The following is a 20,620-nucleotide window of genomic DNA, read 5'->3' as shown; positions in this document are numbered from 1 at the left end:
CTTCCTCTTATATGTAATTTTGTATAACAATGAGGGTCTCAGTAGATGGGGTAGAGAGAGAAGATGGGAGGGGAGGGGAGGGGGGGATAGTAGAGGATAGTAAAGGTAGTAGAATACAACAGTCAACTAGTATGGCAGTATGTAAAAACATGGATGTGTAACCGATGTGATTCTGCAATCTGTATATGGGGTAAAAATGGGACTTCATAATCAGCTTGAATCAAATGTATAAAATATGTTATGTCAACAGCTATGGTAATGTTTTGAACAACTAATAATAAAAAAAGAAAGATTTTTATTATTGTGAAAAGAAGATATTTACTGTTTATAGAATATCTGGCAAAATACATTAGTTTTGTCTCAGAACATGAAAGCAAATGAAAATCAGTTTTAAATATTAGAAAAGTCAAGAAAATGATACTAGCTTTGGCTCTGTCATTGATTGGCCCTCCATCTCTTTGTGTTTTAAACAACAGGAATATATTAGCTAATTTCCAAGAACTCTTTCAACTTCTTTAATATTCTTTTATTGATAACCTTTATTAGGAAGATTTAGCAAGATTTGATTTTGGGTTGTGATAACTTATAAATAAAGGGATGTAACAAAGTGATATATAAAATATTTAACCCTGACTGTTGAAAAAAGTTGAATCCATGGCTCCACAAATAGAGATATTTTTTTAAGGGTAGCCAGGCTAAAGATAACTTCTCTTTTAAAATATGAGATTTAAAATAATATCAGACTCATGCAAATGCCCATTGTGTGGTAATATGGCATAAAATTATACACATATGGGTTAAAAAGTTTAGTGGTGAAAACTATCAATTCTTTTCCTCATCCCCTTTGACTTTTCAGATAGGTTCTTTAAGGGCAAAAACTTGCAAAAAATTTTTGCTTTATCAACATTTTTTTCTGTTTACTTTGTGCTATGATAGATAAGGTGCTCTTTCTACTACCACTCTTATCTCACTTCTTCAGTTTCTTCCCAATGTTGCACTATTTTCAATTAAATCAGTAAATTGTGTTTACGTTATTTTGAAAATGTGAGTATTATGAATATGTTGCTTATTGTAGTGCCAGGTAATACTCTGTGATTACATTTGTTTTCCTGTGTAAATTTTTCCCCTATAGTTTACAATTACTTGAAATTTTTTTTTGTACTGCATTCTTATTTTTTTCCCTAAAGCTCTATCCTCTATAGTTTCCTCCCTTTCTCCCTGGGAGACTACACTGGGAATACTATTATAAGTAGTCCCTTTTTTGTTTTCTGATTTTTGTTTATGGTGTATAAAATATTATAATTATTTTACATTTAGCTACCTTACTAAGCTTTATTCTATTTATAGAGGTTATTTTGAATTTTCTCTCTGTAATTAAATAATCTGTAAATGACATTTTTCTTTCTTCTTTTCCAATCCTTTTGTTTCCTTTCAACAATGGCTAGGGCTTAGTTTTATCATATTGTATTTAGGAATTTTGCCTCTATATTTATTGATAAGATTGGTATTTTTTCTTTCATACTCAGTCCTATTTAGGTTTGGTTTCAAGGTTATGCTAATTTTATCCCTCCTGTTCTCTGGAAGATTTTGTTTAAATTTTTTTTTGTTCTAAATTAATTGCATGATATTTAGAGATAATATTCAGTATGAATTCAGTCTTTTGAGATTTGTTTAGAATCACATATTCAAAATAATGTAAATGCAGATTACTCATTTAATTGAAAATAGTATAATATTAGGAGTACACTGAAGGAGTACACTGGTCCTTCAGTGTCTGGTCAGTTTTTATAAACTTCCAGGATGTACCTGCTATAAATATGTGTTCTTCATTTGATGTATTATATATGTCCATTAGAATAAGTATGTTATTCATGTTCAAATCTCTCTACATCCTTACAGATTATTTTGTTTACATGTTCTACCAGTTGTTGGAGGTCTGCTTAAAATCTCCAACTATGATTGTAGATTTGTCTATTTATATTTGTAGATCTTATAGTTTTTAATTGATATATTTTGAGGATGTTACAATTTATACAGTTTATGGTGGTTTCCTTTTAGTATCTTCCCTGTGAACCAAACCTGTTATCATTCTGAAGTGATATTGTTTTATTTTTCAGAATAAGTTTTACTTTAAAGTCTACTTTGTCTGAAATTAATATAGCTATACCAGCTTCCAGCTTTCTGTGGTTATTATTTATGTATGAATCTTTTATCTATTATATCAACCTTTCCATGTTGTTAACAAAAGCTTGGTCCTTGTCCCCAATGTCAACAATAATGATGATACAGTTTTGAGAAAAAGGAAAATAAAAGTTTTATTGCTTTATTAGCAAGGGAAGAACACAAGGGACTCTTTTCCCAGAGGCTGTGATTCTGCACATCATGAGGAACAGGGGTTTTTAAAGAGGTGATTCAACGGTTACATTCCATGTGTGCTGTCTGGAGCTGTAATTCACTTATTAATTTGGGAGATAGTAATTTCTAAGATCTTCTGGTGCCATCCCCAGAGTACTTCTTTCCTGTGGTGAGTGTGTGCTCAAGGGTAGATAACTCTTCCTAGGATAGATGAGAAATGTAATTCTGAGAGTAGGGAGGAAAGTTTAGGGAGGAGAAGGGAGAGAGGAAGAGAGAGAAACATGTCCATTTAAAAATAAGTCACAGTGGCAGAGCAGCAAGGGGTACATTCAAAGCATAAAGTGGATCACTGTTATAATGTGGCCTTATGTTTATAATATCTCTAATGAAAATCATACATGTTGAAATATATCTCCTTTTTTGCCATTGAAGGATATTTGTTTCAGGTATATTTCTCAATATTTCTAACTTTTTAATAATAACATTTTTAAAAAAATTGAAAGATAAAATTAATGTCATTATATCTTCATGTAGACTTAGTATTTGTTAGCAATTTGCCATATTTGCTTTATGTGTCTTGCGCTCAAGTGTTTCTCAGTATATTCATCTACTTAAATCTTACAAGGGTGTGTACATTTCTTTTTTGCTAGGCCATTAAAAATAAGTTACAGATAATAACGTTTCATATGCCTAAACACATCAGTATATACATCATGCCTTACTTAAAGAAAAGTACATCATACTACATAAACATAATTAACAATTTCAGAATATTAGCAATATTTTAAAAGGATTATCAAATATTCAAGATAATAGTGGTTTTAAAAACTCTCATTGCTGTTCATATGCTGCATTTGTTTATTCTCTTATTTTTTTTTCAAATTCTGGAATATGTTTGAAGAAAGTTTTCCATGAATCTCTTATGTCTCTGCACGTCATAAGAGGAGAGGAACTGTCCTGTCTATGAACTCTGTTTTGAAGGTTGTTTTATAGTGAACAACTTAAAAATAGAGACAGTATCTTCCTTTGGAAGAAAGGCCAGATTTGTTTACCTTCTAGCATAATAAAGATAATATCTCCAAGCAAAAGTCAAGCAAGCTTACTGCCCATTATAAAATATGTGGGTTCTCTAAATTCTTGATTTCTCTCCTGTAATAATAATGCAGCTCAGGTGAAGGCATCAACTTGTCTGGTTAGCATCACTCAGTGGAAATTGGTGTTCAGGGAAGTTCAAGCTATTGCTTTGAGTGATAAATTGTCTCTGATCAAGAAGTCTTATATCTTCTACAAGCATTCATAATACACTAGCAAACTAACTTGTTAGCTTGCAAATAGGGAATAGTCTCAGACCTTTCACAGTTACTGGCAGCATGGATTTCCCATACATTATTTCTTGACACTGATTTTATAAAAGTATCATTGAAATATGATTTTCACACCATCTAGTTCACTAATTTAAAGGGTACAACACTTTTTAGAACATTTATAGTATCATGTAACATTCTCCTGACTCAGTTATAGAGCATTTTTATCAACCCCAAAAGAAATCTGTATCTCTTAGCTTTCATTTCCCATTGATCCCTCACTCCTCAGTCTTAGTCAACAGCCAATCTACTTGTTATTATAGATTTGTCTGTTCTGTTTATTTCATAATGAAAATCATGTAGCAGGCAGGATATTGTATCTTTATAATACCTGTATGTCTCACCTCATGCCATTTTACCACATTAGTTGGAGTACATTTGTAGTAAGTAATTTACTCCTCTTTTTCAATATTGTTTTGGTTTTTTGGGTTTCTTGCTATTACATATAAATTCAATGTTATTATCAGGTTGTCCATTTTGCAAAATATATACTTGGAATTTTTACAAAAATCGCCTTGAATCTGTAGAAAAATGTGAGGAGTATTACTGTCTTAGGAATATTAAGTTTTCTGATCCATGAATATGGGAATTTTTCCTTTATTTTATAATCATTAAATTATCTCAATAATGTTTTGATATTTTTAGAATATGTGTTTTGAATTTTTGGCTCAGTTTATTCCTAAGAATTTTATTCTTTCTTATGTTGTTGGAAATGGATTTTTCATTTCATTTCATGCTGTTATATAGAAATGCAATTGAATTTTTTATATTCATTGTGTACCTTATAGTCTTGTTGAACCCATTGATTAATTCTAATAGGAATTTCTAGATAAAAGACTTTGTCACATGTAAAAATATATGTTCTTTAATTCTTGTTTTTCAGTATTGATGGTTTACTTACTTGCCTAATTTTCATGGAGAGAATCTTTTAGAATTATTTTCAAAAGAAATGACAGAATGGACATCTTTGTCTTTTTTAATATATTTTTTTAAATTTTGGTTGTAAATAGACACAATACCTTTATTTTATTTATTTATTTTTATATGATGCTGAGGATTCAACCCAGTGCCTCACACATGTTAGGCAAGCACTCTACCACTGAGCTACAGACCCAGCCCTCGTTCTGATCTTACAGGGAAATGATTCAGTCTTTCGTTATCAACTATTGTGACATTATTTTTTTTGTATATGCCTTATATCAGATTGAAGAAGTTTCCTGCTATTCCTACATTGTTAGTAATGTAACCTCTTTCATTCCTGATTTATTAATTTATTAATTTCAGTAGTCATTTTTTTTCTGGTGGTGGTGGTTTGAAATTTTGTTGACCTTTCCTAAGCACCACATTTCAGTTTTGTTGATTATCTCTATTTTTTTATCCTTCATTTTATTAATTTCAATTCAAATTGTTGTTATTTTCTTCCTTCCCTTCAACTGAGGTTTTGTTTGCTCCCTTTTACTAATGTCTTGAAGGAGAAGTTATTTATTTCATTTATTTTTAAATGTAGGTATTCAATATTATGTATAATTCTAGTGCACTAATAAAAATATTTAAGAAGAAGAAAAAATATAGACATTCAATGCTCTAAATTTTCCTCTAGTACTCCTTTAAATATCTCATGTGTTTTGGGTACTTGGTTGTGTTATTTTCATTCACCTTACAATATTTTAATATATGTTGTATTTTCTTTGACTCATAGATTCATAAGGAATTTTTAAAAACTTTTTTCCATATTCTGTGAATATCAAATTTCCTTCTAATCTTGTTTTCAAATTTTATTTCAGTGTGGCTTGGAAACATACTTGGTATATTTCAATTTATTTATTGAAAGTGTTTTTAATGGCCTATCCTATGATCTATTCTGGAGAATGTTCTGTGCATTTTATTATTGGACAAAATGTTGAATAAGTGCCTGTTAGGTATTGCTGGTTTGTACTGTTGTTCAGTTCTCTATTTTATTATTAATTTTCTGCCTCACTACTATACCCATTATTGAATGTGGGGTATTGAAGTCCCCAAATACTGTTATTAAATTGTCTATATTTCTCTCATCAGTTGGGACAGTTTTTGATTCATGTGTTTTTTGGCTCTATTGTTAGGTGCATGCATAAATTGTAATTGTTATATCTTCCTATTGAATTGGAACTTTACCATTATAAAATAGCTATAAGAGAAGATTTTGAAAGCTTTTTCTCAGCAAAAGAAACAATCAATGAGGGGAAGAGAGAACCTACATTTGGGGAGCAAATTTTTGCCACACACATGTCAGAGCACTAATCTCCAGGATATATACAGAACTCAAAAAATCAACACCAAAAAAACAAACAACCCAATCAACAAATGGGCTAAGGAACTGAACAGACACTTCTCAGAAGAAGATATACACTTTATCAACAGACATATGGAAAAATGTTCAACATCTCTAGTAATAGAGAAATGCAAATCAAAACTACTCTAAGGTTTCATCTCACCCCAGTCAAAATGGCAGTTATCAAGAATACAAACAACAGTAAGTGTTGGTGAGGATGTGGGGGGAAAGGCACACTCATATATTGCTGATGGGACTGGAATTTGATGCAACCACTCTGGAAAGCATTATGGAGATTCCTTAGAAAACTTGGAATGGAGCCACCATTTGACGCAGCTATCCCACTCCTCCATATACACCCAAAGGACTTAAAATCAGCATACTATAGTAATGCAGCCACATCAATGTTTATAGCAGCTCAATTCACAGTAGCTAAACTGTGGAACCAACCTAGATGCCCTTCAATAGATGAATGGATAAAGAAACTGTGGTGTATACACACAATGGAGTATTGCTTGGCATAAAGAGAGAATAAAATTATGGCATTTGCAGGTAAATGGATGGAGTTGGAGAATATCATACTAAGTGAAGTAAGAATATTACAAAAATACAAAGGCCAAATATTCTCTCTGATAAGTGGATGCAGATCCATAAAAGGTGGGGTATGGGAAAAATGGAGGAACTATGATTGGTGAAAGGGGAGGGAGAGATGGGGAGGAGGCATGGGAGCAGGAAAGATGGTGGAATGAGATGGACATCATTGCCCTAGGTACCTGTATGACTACACATATGGTGTGATCCTATATCGTGTACAACCAGAGAAATGAAAAGTTATGCTGCAATTGTGTACAATGAATCAAAATGCATTCTGCTGTCATATATACCTAATTAGAATAGGTAAATAAATAAATTTAAATAAACAATACCATTTCCGGTTAAATAAGAGAAGATTTTAAAATACATAATCCATTATTGTTATTTAAAACTTGTTGCACCATAGAACACCAGAACTTATTTCTACCAAACTACATTGTACCCACTGATTGGCCTTACCTTCTCCCTCCTTCCTCTTACTCTTTCTCACATTGTACCTCATAAATATGTACAAATATTATGTATCAATCAGAAATGAAATGAAATGAAAATTACATATTCTTTTGGTCAACTTCTATTTCTTACTGAAACAAACTTTAGGATGGGTTCCTGGTATCTGAATTGTTACAAGGTTCTTTGGGTAATGTTAATGCATCCAGGAATTTGCATGTTTTTATTTTAGTACAGGAGATTAAAACCAGGGCCTTGTACATGCTGGGCACGTGGTCTACCACTGAGTTACATCACCAGCCTTTTTATTTTATTTTTAGACAGGGTCTTGCAAAATTGCCCAGGTCAGCCTCTAACTTGAGATCCTCTGGAGTAGCTGGGATTATAGGTGTACACCACTGCATTGGGCTGCAAGTTTGCTTTTTACTTGTACTTTTTAGTCTAATACCTGTTATAGTTGGGTATTCATAATCTGAAAGTTTGAAACCCAAAATCTGGAAGGTTTTGAGCTCTGACATTATACCACAAGGGAAAAATTTCCACATAATGCAATTTTGCTCCATGGACAAGAGTATTTAAAACACTGTTTAATATTACCTTCAGGCTATGTGTATAAGGTTTATATAAGATATAAATGAGTTCATGTTTACATTTGGGTCTTATCCCCAAAATATTTCATTATGTATAAGCAGATATTCCAAAATCTAAAAATAATTGAAAATTAAAAACAATTTGGTTCCAAACATTTTGGATAATACTCAAATATATACTTTTGTTGTAATGGCCTAAGATGTAAATTCATAATTTTCTGTACTTATCCCAGCACCATATGTTAAATGACTCATTAATTTCACATTGATTTGACATGCCAACTTTTATAATATAGTAAATGTGTGTAGGGGGTCCGTACACCTGTGTGTCTTTTCTGGCCTTAGTATTTTAGTTAGTTAAGCTACCATTCTTTGAGTAATACCACACTGTTTTAATTATTATAGTTTTATGATGTGTTTTACTATGTGCGAATGCAAAACCTTCCATAATTTTTATTTTATTATTTTCTCCCATAATAAAATTTTAAAAGATTATTATAATTCAATAATTTTCTTGCTTTAACTGTTTTGTGTGATTTTGTAGAATTAATTTTCCACAGTATTGAAAAGTTCATAGTTTAGCCTTATCTCCTATGATAGTTTTTTTTTCCCACATTTACTTAGTAAATGCTTTTAAACTGAGGTCTGTAAATGTTAATTTTACCTCTTTGCCTCATTCAATTTTTTAAAATCTTAGTGCTTAATATGGTCATTTTGCCTCTAGATATCTTTCTGTCCATTTTTCTGAATTGAAGTCTAGGTATTCACTTTTTTTTTTAACCAACCTTTTATTAATACTCTCGGGCTCAAGGGAATTTGTGTTAAGAATTATTGACTATACACTTATTTTTGCTTGGTGGATCCTAACAGAATCACAGTGGAATCTGGAAGCTACATAATTAGATCACATTGTCTATATATGTCATTTTTACAAGTGAAAAAATAATCCTAGAGCATGGGAATGCTTGTCCATGAGATTGTAATGATTCAACTTCTGAAGTAAACTAGGGGAATATTTCTTGTGTGTTAGTGCTTTTTTCCATTACCATTATCTGTCTTATCATTTTTTCATTTTATTCTAATTTAAATTTGTTTGTGCATAGTTTTTCTTTTCTTTTCTTTTTTCTTTTTTAAATCTAGATTGGAAGCTCCTTAAAGGCAGCACCCACATCTACACATTTTTGTACAGCTCATAGACATAATATTGTGCTTTGTACTCTTTGAGCATTTAATCAATATTAATGGAAATTGGTATTAAAAAAAGTTACTCCATTAATCAGATGTCTAATTAGGGCTATTTCCTTGTGGGTGCCACTGTTATAATTGTATAGAAAGTGGCATCTAGTGGTTGGTGTGTGTATTACAGTTGCCTGGTTTTTGTTTTGTTTTTAACCCATGAGTACCAGAGTCCTTCCCATAAGCTAGGCAGAATAAATAAAATTCAAAATTTAAACCTTAAAATTTAATTTTAAAATTTATCTATAATTCCAAAATGTTTTAAGTAGTGATCTCTCTAAAGAAAACTACAAGTTAATTAATAAAAAGTATAAAAATGAAATTACCAATTTTTAAGAAAAATATTGCATAAAATCACTTGGAAAATCACACAGAAGAACATTAAAGGTTTTGTTTATACATTATATTGAGATTTTTGGACACTGATTAGTGCAAAATATTGTAAAGAAATCACATAGTTTTTAGTCCATATTAATGAAATCCTATTAGCCAATTGCTTTGCATTATTCTCAGAATCTTTAATTCATATTTTAAAGAGGAAAATCTCCCCATAAAGACTGAATGTGCAAAATTATACCATCTTCTACTTACAAAAAAACCCTTATGCACATATATTTACATATTATGAATAGTCATTCATTCAACTTCAAATGTTATTCTTACATTAACAGCAATTTTGGATTTGCAGTAACCTTTGCACCTCTATTAATGCATGTAATTGGATGCTGAGAGTGTGCACAATCTAAATTTTATTTTTTATTTTTTCACAAAGAATATTTTATATTTAAAATTAACCCCTGTTTCTGGCTCATTATAATGTAATTTTTTTGTATATAGGTTTATTCTTTTTTTTAAATTTTTATTGTTGGTTGCCCAAAACATTACATAGTTCTTGATATATCATATTTCACACTTTGATTCAAGTGGGTTATGAACTCCCATTTTTACCCCGTATACAGATTGCAGAATCACATCAGTTACACATCCATTGATTTACATATTGCCATACTAGTGTCTGTTGTGTTCTGCTTATTCTTTCTATGAAAGAACAAAGATTTACTGTCTTTGTATTTCTGCTTCACTTAACATAGTGGCTGGCACAAAACAACACATGATCAATAAGTATTTGTTGAATTATGTTAACATGAGTTGCATCTTATTCATTTTTATATATTTCATACCTAAAAAAATTTCTGGCCTGTAATCATGCTCACTTCATGTTTGATGAATGAGTTTGTCTGAATAAAACTGTAATGTAGTTAACATGTAACACTAAAATCAGTGTACAACCTAATCACCTATTTATCTATTTATAATAAATAAATAATGGCTGCCTGACAGACTGAATTAGAAGTGTCAAGAGTACATCTTTTAGTAGAATAGCCTCTTGCAGTTGATTGAGAGATCTTCTGTCTTCAAGCCATTGTGGTTTGCTCTTATAATAAGGAAAAGAGATTTCAGCATGAGGGTGGCTTCTAATTTCAGCTGCATTAGTTGATAAGGATTCAGAAAGATGCTGTGTTATAGACTAAAGAAAGGGAAGCATGGAGCCCGGCATAAGCCTGTAATCCCAGCAACTCTGAAGGCTGAAGTAGGAGGATCACAAATTTCACACCAGTCTCAGCAACTTAGGAGACCCTGTTTCAACAAAAGGGTAGGGACTGGGGATGTGACTACAGTAAAGTGCCTTGGGAAAAAAGTAGAAAGAAAAGAAAGTATGGAATGTTGAGCCTGGGGGAAAGGCACTTTTTAAGCCACAGACTCTTCAGGTTGAGCACTGATGGATGAACTTTATTTGGCTTTTGCAACATATAAAGGTTTTAGTTGTTAGTTTGTTGATCTCTTTGATGAAAAGCATGCCATGTTCTTGTGCATAAGTAGTAAGCTGTCAACCTAAGTTACACTAATTACTATTTGTTTTTCTAAGCTGTTCAGCTTCATGCCAGAGTAAAAGATAGCTATGGATGGCAGAAGTTATCTACTTTCTTCTTATTTACTGTACACTTTTATTTTAGAGGAAGTTGTTTTTTTGGTTTTAGGACCTTACTTCCTAATATGAGTGAATTAAGGTGTTAGTTGTGGCTATTTAGAACATTTAGGCTGTGGAAGCAGCTTTTTTGGTAAAGCTTGGAGCTGTTAGAGGTTGAGCTGCTGTTAGTGATGGGGGAGTAGAGGCAAAGAAAAAAAGTGGTAAAATACAGCATTATGTATTCTGTGTGCCATGACTGCTCATGAATGCAAAGAAGCAAGTTGACTTCAAGTGGGAGCTATCTTTGGCTAGTTGCCAAGTTGATTGCTAATTTAGATAGAGAGGTGGCTTCTTTAAAGTAATATTAGGAGAAAAACAAAGGAATTTCTAGAACTTGGACATGTAACAAATCACATTACAAGGAAGTTATATGAATTTCTTTTTCATTTTATCCTCTTTATTTAAAAAGACATATCTTTCTTTAGAATGATAAAAATTATATTAGATCACTGTGAAAAGCTCAAACATAAATGTATATAATAAAATGTTAGAGCTTCCCCAAAGGTAACTGTTGTTTGTCATTTCTATATATCCTTTCAGATAGTTTTCTGTTTTTTTAAGTTTGGATTACTGAGTTCCATTGAATTCTAAGTCAAGAGTTTGATTTTCAGTTTCATATTTAATTATTTCCCCTGTTTCTTTTCTTTATAGGCTTGCTATGGATGTTCTTCAGGATCAAAATGTGACTGTAATGGTATAAAAGGGGAAAAGGTAAGATTGGAGACGGCCTTTGAAAGCTTAGTAAAACCAGTAAAATACCTTTTTAATACATTTTCAAAATAGGGCTTCTATCTGAACATGTAAATAAATAAAACAAGTTCTACTCTCCTGCTTATTTTGAGAACTTACAAAGATTGGATTGTATCTCAGGGATCAGCTAACATCTTCTTATAAAAAGCCATGTAACAAATATTTTAGGCTTTGTGGGACACATGAGGTCTGTGTCACATTTTCTTCTTTCCTGTTTGTGTGTGTGTTTGCTGTTGAGATGCTGAAACTGAAATGCAGGGTCTCAGACACACTAGGCAAATACTCTACTACTGAGCTACATCCTAGCTCTTCTTTCCTTTTCTAAAAACAGCTTTTTAAAAGTGACCAAGAAAGTTCTTGGCTCTTGGACCAAACAAAACAAGCTTCTAACTGCATTTGGCCTGAAAACTTTGATCTACCCTTATTAATCTTGTTGAAGTCACTGACTTAATAGGCAAAAAGAAGAGAATACTTAAGAAAATTAAACATGTATCAAGCTACTAAGCTGTGCTGGATACCAAGCTAGGCAATTCCATGTAGTTTTCTTTAGTCCCTGCAAATTATTGATAGGTGAATGTCTATTTTTACCTTTTCCTGTAGCAGCACCTCCTATTGTATGGATATGATGAATATAAAGCAAGAATAGGTGAGTATTAAATAGCCTAAACCTAGCCATTGTAGGTTAGTTACTGACATAAAAATTCAAAAAGTAAAAAAGGATAGTGAATTGGTGAATTTTAAACTAAAGAAAATTATATTAGAAGAGAGGAGAATCTCACTCTGGTGTCTACTTTTGGGAGTTCAATAAATGTTTTTGAATGAATAAGTGAATGGTACTACTAATTATATATGGAAAAGTTTGGGATAATGCCATAAGGGTATATTCCACTTAGGAATATGGAAGATTAATTAGCATAGTAAGATGTTTAAATGTCCTAGATCAAAGAAAACCACTTGTTTGATTATTTTGCAGTTCTTTATTCTCAAGCCAATTTGACCTTTGTAATCCCTATTTTCCCAACAGAATACCCATTAATATTAATTAAATAATTTTCCATGGAAACACTTATATGAGTAGCATTAGTTTGAGGGAAATAGTTTTGTAGTAAGGGTGTTTTCTGTAGTGATAAAAAGACTAAGAGGGATTCATTCCACATCATAGTGCAGTGACTATTATCACATTAATTTATCTGGAGATAAGAATTAAAAACTCTGAACAAAATATAATATCTAATTGATAAGATAAGATAGTTGCCAAAGGAATAAAGTGGAAAGGATTCTTTAAAAAAAAGAATGAACACTATGGGCTGGGGTTGTAGCTCAGTGGTAGAGCACTTGCCTACAACTTGTGAGGCAAGGGATTCAATACTCAGCACCACATACAAATAAAATAAATAAAAATAAAGGTATTGTGTCCATCTACAACTAAAAAAAATTTTAAAAGAATGAACATTAGGTGAATTTAAATTTATATTTTTTCTTCCTGAGTATACCCCATGTGTGCATGTTAGAGGATGGCTAGAACCCTGACAAAAACCCACAGTTAGAATGCTTTGAGATTTCAGGAGAAAGAGTTGAGGATGCCAGAACGGCTTGAAAGTAAGGGAAGATGTGCTAGAGTAGAAATAAACAAAGACAGGAGAGTTTAAAAATATGCTTAAAGATTCCACTCAAATTCATGGTTAAATCCTGAACTTCATAGGTATAGGGAAGAGTCATACTACCCAGCAAAAAAAAACAAATAAACAAACAAACAAAAAAACATGATGGAAGTACATGTACATAGATTTAACTGCAGTTCATTGAAAGCAAAACAGTTTTAAGTTTGAGTTCACCTGATTCAACTATTATATTTTCAGCACTGGGGGTTGAACCTAGGGCCTCATACATGCTAGAAAAGTGTTCTACCACTAAGCAACATCCTTTTCATGTTATTTAACTTAGTGTCAGTCAAATATTTGTCACTATGACGTAAATAACTGACAAGAACAACTTAGAGGAGAAAAGAAGTATTTAAGCTCATGATTTCAGAATTTCAGTCCATGGTCCACTGACTATATTGCTGAAGGCCTCAGTTAAAGCAGAACATGATGGCAGAAGGGCACAATGGAAGAAAGTTACTCAGCTCATGGCAGATGGATAGTAGAGGGGAGGAGAAGAAGGGGCCAGGGACAAATATAGTCGAAGGCCATGCCCTCATTGACCTGTTTACTTCAGTCAAACCCATCTGTCCATAGTTATCCCCCAGTTGTTCATTCAAATTATTAATACATCCAATAGATTAGTCTACCCCATTTATAATTCAATTTTAACCTATGACCATTGCTACATTGCTTAACACATGGGCTCTTTGGGGGGGGCAGTTTTAGATCCAAATGATACCATTTATTTTAAGATGATGCCTCACTAATGTGCTCAGGCCAGTCTCAAACTTTTAATCTTTCAGCCTCAAACTACCAAGTATCTGGGATATGGGCATGTACCAGCATGCCTGGCATTAGCTAACAGTTTGTTACAACAAAAATTCAATACTCTTCAGATAGAGATAAGAGAATCCAAAATTTCTATATATTACCTACACTATCCAGTAGGCAATTAAAACTTACCAAGTTGAAAATCAACTCTAAAATAATACTGATGTTAGAATTTTTCAATGAAGAAAAATTTATCAGATAGATTTAATAGCAGAGCTGAGATTTAAAAAAAGAAAAAGGTCAATGAACTTTAAGATTTAAAGTATAAAAAATGATCTCTGAACACAGGAAAAAATGAAAAAAAAAATAGAAACATTAGGGCCTTAGTGACCTGTGTAACTGTATCAAATAGTCTAAAATAAATGTCAATAAAGTCCTACAAGGACAGGAGAGAAAAATCAGAGGGGTAAAAACATAATGAAACATGGGACAGTATTAATGGAAATAATTCCCTGCCACTAGGTGAAAAATATAAATTTGTAGATACAAAATTTGGACGAACCTCAAGTAGGATAAAAGCAAAGAAAACTACACATAAGTCCCATCATAATGAAACACTGAAAAAGAAACTGAATAAAAGAAAATCTTAAAAGCTAGAGAAAATTCCTATTGCATACAGTGGAATGATGACATGAATAGTGTCCTTCACAGAGAGAGTGGATAATATGCAGTATATCATTAGAAGTTGACAAATTCTGCAAACATAATGATCATACAGTGAAGATATACCTCAAAAATAAAGGAAACATTTAAGATATTTTGCAATGATAAGAATATAGAGAATTTGGCATAAATGTACTGAGAGAGAAATTTCCTCAGGTTAAAGGGAAATGTCAGTAGACAGAAGTGTGAATTTGCAGGAAGGAATGAAAGGCACTAGAAATGGTGTATATGTGGTTAAATATAAAAGACTATATCCTTTTCCTCTCTCTTATTTAACACAAAAGAGAATTTAAAACATAAGATCATAGCTCCAAAATACCCGAAGCCAAATCTGACAGAATTAAAGGGACAAATTTACAACCACAGTTGTAGATTCTGATACTCCTACCTCAGTCATTGACAATACTCAGAAAGTCAGTTAAGGGTGTAGATGATTTGAATTGCACTATTAACAACCTGGCCTTATTGACATATAAAGAATACTATGACCAATAACTACAAAATACAATTTTTTCAAGAGCACATGGAATTTTTAACAAGATAAACTATATTATGGGCTACTGTTATAGTTAAAGCTTCATCCCAGGGTTTCATAAACTGACTTCCAGATCACTCATGTATAATCAAATCAAGCCTTTATTGAAGCACACCGGTGGCAGCTGACCAGAACATAAAGCTGTTCCCCTGATCAGCCCTGAACAATTGCAAGGGCACTCCTTATAAGCCTGAAAACCACAAAAGGGATGTTCAGGGGGTCTAGCCAATGCAAGCAAGCCAGGTTACAGAAGCGGGACAGTGCAGTCAAGCAGAGGGAAGCCTAACCAATCACAGTTAGCCCAGTCACCCCAGTTACAGAAACAGAGCCCCCTTACCCTAGTTACAGAAACAATACCCCATTAGGTTCCGTGTTCTTAAAGGTTTCTATAGCAAAAGGAAAAGAACATCTTGCTCCAGTCATGACTCTTCTACTTGGCATGGTTGTTTTACAGGATGAAGTCATAAAACAAAATGGAGTCACATTTGCTCCTACTATCACACTACAAAATAAGACCCTATAAATACCAAAAGTTTAAAAATATGAGTATCCACTCCCTGATCACAGTGAAACGAATAAGAAACCAATAACAATCTGTAGAAAAACCTCAACTATTTGAAAATTAGAAAGCATCATTCTAAATAACTGATGGATCAAGGAAGAAATTGGAAGGAAAATTGGAAAATTTTGTTTTTTGGAATTGGAAATTGTTTGGAATTGGAAAATGTTGTATTTTGTTTAAAAGCAACAATTGAAAATTTGGAATGACATGAAAAGAGTGCTTAGGTGGGAAACAGCTTTAAATATCTATGTAAAAAAGAATGATTAAAATTGGTGATCAAAATTTCCTACTTAAGTAACTAGAAAAGGACAAGTAAACTAAATTTAAACTAAGAGAAAGAGGATAATATGGTAAAAATCAATATATATGAACTAGAAAACAAATAATAGAAAAAACTTACCCAAATTTGTTAATTGATAAATTGATAGCATGACTGATAATACAGAGAAAAATAAAAATACAACTACCAGTATTAGGAATGACACTACAAAAATTAAAGATCAATAATGGAATATTATAAATACGTTTATAAAAAATTTGACAACTGGGTCTGGGGTTCTGGCTGAGTGGTAGAATGCTCACCTAGCACATGCGAGGCGCTAGGTTCAATCCTCAGCACCACATAAAAATAAATAAATCAAATAAAGCTATTGTGTCCAACTACAACTAGAAAAATATTTTAAAAATTGACAACTTAGTTGAAATGGACAAGTTCCTTGAGTAATAAATAATAGAATTATTTAAAAATAATTAAATAATTAAAAATAAATGAATAAATAATAGAATAAAATAAGCAAAAGATTAATAACCCTGTATTTATAAAAGATATTGGATTTTCAATCCTTTCTACAAAATCTCAAGTTTCATAAGGTTTCACTGATGAATTCTATGAAACATTTATGTGGGAGACAATGTCAATCTTGCATGAAAGCATTTAGAAAATACAGGAATAGGGAATGTCTTCCATCTGCATGAAGTAAGCATAGTCCTGATACCCAAACTAGACAGAGACAAAATTACCAAAACAGAAAACTACATCAGTAGCCTCCATGAACACAGATGCAGAGATTCTTAAAATTTTAGCAAATTCTATTTAACAACATATAAAGTATATAATATACTAGGAATGCATGTTTCATTTAACATGTGAAAATCAAAAATTGTCATTCACTATATTAAATACTAAAATATTTTAAAGCATAAAGAAATAAATCTACCATCCACCTTAATAGGCAATAAAGAATGCATTTTACAACTTCAATTTACATTGGTGATAAACTCTTAGCAAAGTAAGAGTAGGAGAGATTTCCTCATTAAAGGGAATCTACCAAACCAATTCATCTAAAATTATATGCAGTGGGTAGTTTGTTATTTTCTCCTAAGTTCAGAAACATATCTGTTCTCACCACCTCTATTCGAATATCACTAGTATAGTAAAGAAGAAAAAATAAGCAAAAAGCATCCACTCTGGAAAGGAAGAAATAAAGCTGTTTTTTCTTTGCTGCTATTGATGGCATAATTTGTCAATGCAGAAAATTCTATGGACATATACTAAGGTGTTCCTAAAATTCATTACTGCTTTTAGAAAGATTATTTTAAAAACAAATAAATTAAGATCAATAAAAAATCAGTTCTATTTCCATAGTCAATTTTCTATGAAAATTAGGAAATTGGAATCATAATAATGCCTTTGACAATAACAAAAGTTTGGAAAACTTAAGACTAAGTCAGACAAAAATATGCAATGTCTAGACACTGAAAACTATAAGAATATTGCTGGAAAAAATAGAAGACCTGAATAAATGGAGATATATATCATGTTCATGGACTGGAAGATTCATTATTTATATACTGTAGGCAGGTAGGGCATGGCTCAAGGAAGTAGGTCACTGGAGGTGTGCCTCTGGGATTTATATTTCCCTGGCATCCTGTTTCTACTCTGTCTCTTTCCTGGATGTCATGAACTAAGTAGCTTTGTTCTGCCATGATGTTCTGCCTTACCTTGAGTCCAGAACAATGAAGTCCATCAACCAGGGATAGAACTTCTGAAAGCCTGAGCCACAATACACTTTTCTCCTCTAAGTTGTTCTTGTTGGGTCTTTTGGTCACAGTGATGAAAAGCTGAATAAAAAATTGCATTTCATCAAAATTAGGAATTTCTTCTTATTTAAAAGTCATTGTTGGGGCTGGACACGGTGGTACATGCCTGTAATCCCAGTGACTCAGGAGGGCAAGGCAGAAGGATCACAAGTTCAAGGCTAATCTCAGTAACATAGTGAGATCTGCTCAGCAACTTAGTGTGACCCTATCTCAAAATTAATACACACATCACATATATGGGGCTGTGGATATATAGCTCAGTGGTAGAGTATCCTGAGATTCAATCCCTAGTACATGTCCCCTACCCACACAAAGACATTTTTAAAGACAATTAATGAAAAGTTAGCCCACAATCTTGGAAAAAAGATTGTGAATCATATGTCTCTTAAAGAACTTGTATCCTGGGGCTGGGGTTGTGGCTCAGGGGTGGAGCACTCGCCTAGCATGTGTGAGGCCCTGGGTTCGATCCTCAGCACCACATAAATAAATAAATTAATTAAATAAGGTCTATAAAAAAGAACTTGTATCTAGAATATTTAAAGAACTCTTAAAAATTCAATAATAAAACAAACAACCCCAACTAAAATTAAGTTAGAAGAAAGTAGCAAGAGATTTTAATACACTTGATAAAAGCCAATATATAGGTGGCAAAATCACACATGAAAAGATGTTCAACATTATTAATTAGGGAAATACAAAACAATCACAAGGAGATAGCAACATTAGAATACAATCTAAATATTAAACTTGGCCATACCAAGTATAAGTGAGGATGTGGAGTAATTGGAACTATTGTAGATTGCTAGTGCAATGTCAAATGATGCAAACACTTTGGGGAACAGTTTGACGGTTTCTTTAAAAGTTTTGACTTGCTATCTATTGTATGACCCTGTCCATTCTTAGGCATTTATCCATTAGAAATGAAAGCATACATTTATATATAACTAGTGCATTAATATTCATAGTAGCTTTATTTGTAATAGCCAGAAAGTAGAAACAACCAACTGCCCATCATCAGGTAACTTAATGAACAATTGCAAAATATCCATGCAATGAAACACTACTCAGCAATAAAAATAGATTAACTATCAGTAGCCATCACAACATGTTTGAATATCAAAAAATGATGCTGAGTGAAAAGTTAGACAAAAGTATGATATGTGTGATTTCATTCATATAAAATTCTGGAAAATGCAAGTTTCATTAAGAAATAGTTTAGTGATAGTGACAGAAAGCAGATCAGTCAGTACCTGGGGTGGTGGGATTGGGGTAGACAGGTAGAAGCACAGGAAAGTTGAGGGCACAAGGAACCTTTTGTAAATGATGGATATGTTCTTTATTTTGGCTGTGGTGATGGTTTCACTGTTCATTATTTTTTTTTGGGGGGGGGGCAGGGGTTACTGGGGATTGAACTCAAGGGCACTTGACCACTGAGCCACATCCCCATCCCTATTTTATATTTTATAGAGAGACAGGGTCTCACTGAGTTGCTTAGTGCCTCCTTTTTGCTGAGGCTGGCTTTGAACTCGCCATTCTCCTGCCTCAGCTTCCCGAGCCACTGTGATTACAGGCATGCACCATTGTGCTCAGCTTGTTTGTGATTTTTCACACAAAAAAATGAAAATCATTCTATCTAACTCATATTGTCATTTGGAATATTAAATAAGATAAAACATTGTGAATTTGTAATAATACCTGGCATATAAAAACATTCAGTATGGAGTTTACACCCTTACTATTATTGGCTGTTTACAAATTAATTAACCCTCTTATGTTGATCTAAATAATATGCTTGCTGGCTTTTCTACCCCTGCCTTTCTGGCTTTATAGATATATCAGATAACTACCATTAGCTGATAAGATGTGATGGGCCCTCACTGGTAGGTAGGCAGCCCTGCTGTGCTTGTGTTAACTGCTATGATCAGAATTGAGACTTGAGTCAAAATTCAATTATTCTGAATAGAGGTGGTATTTTCTTGTATCTTTTGTTTTCTACACTGAATGTGCATTTCTTTATCATATTAATTTTACAATCAGAAAAAAATTATTAAAAAGTTGATGTTCCAAAGATTTGTTCTGGCTAATTTAATTGAATCTCCAACCAGCAAATGAATTTTTACTCTGTATAATCCTGCAATTCTTCTACTTTACAACAAATCTGGAAGCTTCTCCAGTGGCTTCTTTTTATACTTCATCTCTTCCCCATGCTTTTTTCATGTAACATTTACAAACGTGATTTCCTGGTCCTATTGCCATCTTCCTTGTTAAAATCTTGATGTTAGTATGTTTAAATCTCACTTTATCTCTGATATATTCTTTAGTTTTATAGGAGATTACATTACTATGTGTGATATAAATTTGACATGATTTGTGTTTTTCTCCTTAAATCTTACAGTTTTCTTCATGTTAATAAAAACTGTGAATTTAATATCATTAAATTGTCAGTTTTGCTGGGCACAGTGGTGTACGCCTGTAATCCCAGCAGCTTGGGAGGCTGAGGCAGGAGGATTGCTAGTTCAAAGCCAGCCTCAGCAATGGCGAGGCGCTAAGCAACTCAGTGAGACCCTGTCTCTAAATAAAATACAAAAAAGGGTTGGGGATGTGGCTCAA

At 32.6% G+C, this 20,620-nt stretch overlaps 1 protein-coding gene across 1 annotated transcript in view; it reads left to right on the top strand.

The window, feature by feature from the left end:
• Positions 1 to 20,620, top strand: part of Col4a5 (collagen type IV alpha 5 chain) — a 231,190-nt gene that overhangs the window by 76,529 nt on the left and 134,041 nt on the right. The window contains exon 2 of the mRNA XM_048796868.1: positions 11,578 to 11,676. Coding sequence (XP_048652825.1) covers positions 11,578 to 11,676 — 99 coding nt within the window. The remainder of the gene's footprint in view (positions 1 to 11,577; positions 11,677 to 20,620) is intronic.

The sequence above is a fragment of the Marmota marmota genome, unplaced genomic scaffold (genome assembly GCF_001458135.2).
Source record: "Marmota marmota marmota unplaced genomic scaffold, marMar, whole genome shotgun sequence".
Lineage (NCBI taxonomy): Eukaryota > Metazoa > Chordata > Mammalia > Rodentia > Sciuridae > Marmota > Marmota marmota.
Note: the sequence above shows the minus strand (reverse complement) of the source record. Positions and strands in the feature narration are given on the sequence as shown.